Source organism: Zingiber officinale, chromosome 8B (genome assembly GCF_018446385.1).
Source record: "Zingiber officinale cultivar Zhangliang chromosome 8B, Zo_v1.1, whole genome shotgun sequence".
Taxonomy (NCBI): Eukaryota; Viridiplantae; Streptophyta; class Magnoliopsida; order Zingiberales; family Zingiberaceae; genus Zingiber; species Zingiber officinale.
In genome coordinates this window covers 106,363,146-106,367,302 of record NC_056001.1, presented here as the reverse complement: position 1 = coordinate 106,367,302, position 4,157 = coordinate 106,363,146, and the positions used below count along the sequence as shown (strand labels likewise).

The 4,157-nt window shown below is 42.7% G+C and overlaps 1 protein-coding gene across 1 annotated transcript; it reads left to right on the top strand.

Moving 5' to 3' along the window:
* Positions 1–517: 517 nt before the first annotated feature.
* On the top strand, positions 518–2,398 carry LOC122017888 (phenylpropanoylacetyl-CoA synthase-like). The gene is made up of 3 exons (XM_042575601.1): positions 518–787; positions 870–1,420; positions 1,807–2,398. The coding sequence occupies exons 1-3, from the start codon at positions 610–612 to the stop codon at positions 2,257–2,259; spliced, it is 1,182 nt and encodes a 393-aa protein (XP_042431535.1). The 5' UTR covers positions 518–609; the 3' UTR covers positions 2,260–2,398.
* The last annotated feature ends 1,759 nt before the right edge of the window (positions 2,399–4,157 follow it).

The following is a 4,157-nucleotide window of genomic DNA, read 5'->3' as shown; positions in this document are numbered from 1 at the left end:
TAAACAAAAATAATTAAAAAATTAAAACTAAATAAAAATTAAATGAAATTAAAAAAAAAAAACAAAAAGAAGAGGAGGGTAGATGCATCATTTGACAGGGAGAGAGGAGATGGAGGGGGCGGTGTGGCTCAGACGGGGGAAGCAGGTCTCCATGTGAAATGCGATAAATCTTTTAAACAAATAAATTAGCACGTGGTCATTTTTTTAAGACAAATAAATCTCTCAAAAATCGAACCGTTTACTTCAAACCTGAAAAAGGAAGCCATCAATTGATTGCCTGGGAGTTCACGGCGGTTGGTGGGCGTTGAACTTGCAACTTGCAACTTGCATGGTGAAAAAGTCGCAGTGGTGGAGGTAGGTGCAGTCTGAATTTTTCCAGTTTCACAGTTTTCGTAATTATATACATAATTTTATTTTTTAAAAAAAAACTTTTGAACGGTTTTTCGGAGGAAGGAAGGACGAAAGATCCGCCTCGGAATATAAAATTCTATAGCAGAGGATCTATAAATAAGAAGGCGAAGGTTTCTTCAAGTACTCGTGCACCAACAGCTAGCTAGCTAGTCTTGTTAATTAGCTAGCTTGTTGATTTAGCCAATCTAATTCGCATCGATGGCTTGCACCGAAGCCTTCCGGCGAGCGCCTCCGGCCGACGGCCCTGCCACCGTCCTCGCCATCGGCACGGCCAATCCGTCCCATTTCGTGGACCAGATGCAGTACCCTGATTACTACTTCCGCGTCACTAACGCGGAGGACAAGACAGAGCTCAAACAGAAGTTCAAGCGGATTTGTAAGTCGATCGATAGATTATAATTAGTGATGGATTCGTTCGTTTGTGGATGATTGATTGATTGATTGATTGATTAATTTAGGTGAGAAGTCGACGATCAGGAAGAGGCACATGTGCTTGACGGAGGAGATCCTGAAGGAGAACCCGAGCCTGTGCGCGTACATGGCGCCGTCCTTCGACGCGCGCCAGGGGATCGTGCTCGAGGAGGTGCCGCGGCTGGCGAAGGAGGCCGCCGATAAGGCCATCAAGGAGTGGGGCCGCCCCGTCTCCGACGTCACCCACCTCGTCTTCTGCTCCGCCGCCGGGGTTGACCTCCCGGGCGTCGACTACCGCCTCATCCAGCTTCTCGGCCTGCCGGCGCGCGTGCGACGCGTGATGCTCTACAACGTCGGGTGCCACGCCGGCGGCACCGCGCTGCGCGTGGCCAAAGACCTGGCGGAGAACAACAAGGGCGCGCGCGTCCTGGTGGTGTGCTCCGAGCTCAACGTCATGTTCTTCCGCGGCCCCGACGACCACCACTTCGAGAACCTGATCGGGCAGGCTCTGTTCGGCGACGGCGCCGCTGCGCTCATCGTCGGAGCCGACCCGGAGGAGGCGGAGAGAGCTATCTACGAGGTGGCCTCGGCGACCCAGGTAATTCTTCAGTTCCGTACTTCTTCAATTACTGATAACTAACTTCGGTTTCATTTATTTCCGCCCAATAGTGCCAAGGTCCCCGGTTCGATCCTGGACAATAACATTGATTTTTTTTTCGGACTATATAGTGGCTAGCATATGAGTTGTTGTGATCTGAGTTCGAATTTTGATATAACTGTGATAAATATTTCTCTTGTGTGTCCGTCATTATTCCAAAGATTAATAATCATTTATGATTTTAAATCCTTTGTGTTGATCCTGAAACGAATTGTCGAGATGTTAAGAAAGAGTATTGTTACCTTTTGCCACAGTGAAATACTTAGGTGATGGAATGCACGTTTGCAGAATTTCAGAACTGACATGTTATTACCTCCAATTAACAGGTGATGCTGCCGGAGAGCGAGGAGATGGTAGGGGGACACTTGCGGGAGATCGGCTTGACATTCCACTTGGCGAGCAAGCTGCCGGCGGTGGTGGGCGGCAACATCGAGCGGTGCCTGGAGGCGGCGTTCGGGCCGCAGGCAGGGGTAGCGGACTGGAACGAGCTGTTCTGGATCGTGCACCCGGGCGGCCGGGCGATCATAGATCAGGTAGAGGCGAGGGCCGGGTTGACGGCTGAGAAGCTGGCTGTGACTAGGCACGTGCTGAGGGAGTACGGCAACATGCAGAGCGCCTCGGTGCTGTTCATCATGGACGAGATGAGAAAGCGGTCGGCGGCGGAGGGTTGCGCCACCACCGGCCAGGGCTGCCAGTGGGGGGTGCTCTTCGGCTTCGGCCCCGGACTCACCGTCGAGACCGTCGTGCTCCGAAGCGTCCCCATCAAGTTGATCAATTAGTTACTCCGTAACGATAATTAATTACCCTAAAAACAGCTTGTATCAATATCGATAGTAATTAATTGTATTCAATAAAAGTTTATTAATAATTTATATACCCCTCCCATAGAATTTTTGTGGGGTCCAGTGAGTTGGTTAACTCAGGTGTTTCATTATTGATAATTTATATGCCCGCCCATAGAATTTTTGTGGGGTCCAGTGAGTTTGTTAACTCAGGGGTTTCATTGAATATTTAATTTATAATTAATATTTGCCCTCGCGGATTTGTATAAATCAGCACTAACATCGATACTTTAGGGTTAGTTTCTATTTGTCAACACTAATATGTTGGTATTGATCTTTTAAAACTAGTAGTTAAAGTTGATATTTAAATATAAGCATTAACATCGATGCTAGTTTATAAAAATATACATAACTTTAAGTGGATAGAAAAAATAAATAATAAATAAATATATATAGAGAGAGGAGGTGAGCAGTTGGTAAAGGAGCCGTTCGTTTTAGATGTTCTTTATTGTGATATGTGATGTAAAAAAATTGATACATTTAAGAAATCCTAAATTTTAAATATAAAAAGGAAAAATATCAAATTACTCTAAAAACTATAAATAAATAAATATATATAATCTAACATCCCCACTCAAACTCACGATACTACAGTTAGAAACATTGAGAGTTTATTAGATAAGAAACGAAAGTGTGAAGCGAAATGTGACTTGGTAAACATATCAGCAATTTGTAACTTTGAAGAACAAAAGACAATGTGATGATGTCAATCTGAAGATGGTGATGGGTAATGTGACAATCAATTTCAATATATTTCGTCCGCTCATGAAAAACTGAATTGCGTGTAATTTGAATAGGACTTTAATTATCACAATATAACGGAGTAGGTTGATGAAGAGAAATACTCATATCCGCAAACAACCAACGCAACCAAACTGACTCATAAATAGTTAAGGTCATGACACGATACTCAGCTTCTGTGGAAGATCTAGAAATAACATATTGTTTCTTACTCTTCAAAGAAATGAGGGAGTCACCAAGAAAAATACAGAAACCAGTGGTAGATTTACGATTCGTAGGATCACCAGCCCAATCCGCATCAGAGTATGTACGCAGTTCAAGAAATGAAGTAGAAGGAAATAAAAGACTTTGAAATTGAGTGTCCCGAAAATACCTAAGAATATGAAGAACAAGAGCCCAATAAACTATAGTTAGTGCAGCGACAAATTGACTAAATACATGAACAACATACATAATATCTGGACAAGTCATAGTGAGATAAACCAAGCTTCCAACAATAATTCTGTGCAAACTAGGATCCGACAAAGGTGAGCCATCAAATGGAGAATGTTGAGCATTAGTCTCAATAAAAGTATCAATGACTCTATTATCAGTAAGACAAGCACGCTCGAACAGATCAGATATATATTTTAACTGGGATAAAAGATAACCTTTCAGGGAATAAGGAACCTCAATACCCAGAAAGTAGTGTAGTATATCTAAGTCTTTCACAGTAAAACAATGAGCTAACTCAGACTTCAGAGAAACAATTCCATCAGAATCATCACCAATAATAATCATGTCAGCAACATATATTAATAAAAGAATATGACCTACACTCGTACATCTAACAAACAATGCTAAATCATGATTATTAGGATGAAAACCAAGTGAAGTAATCGCTATAGAGAACTTCTCAAACCAAGCTCAAGGTGCTTGTTTAAGACTAAGACCATAAAGTGTTTTACAAAGCTTACAAACTTCACCAGGTTGGTGTGAAATACTATGAGGAGGTGTCATATAAACTTCTTCATGAAGATCACCATTTAGAAATGCATTATTGACATCCATATGAGATATTCTTCATCGACAAACAGAAGTACCAACAATCAGAG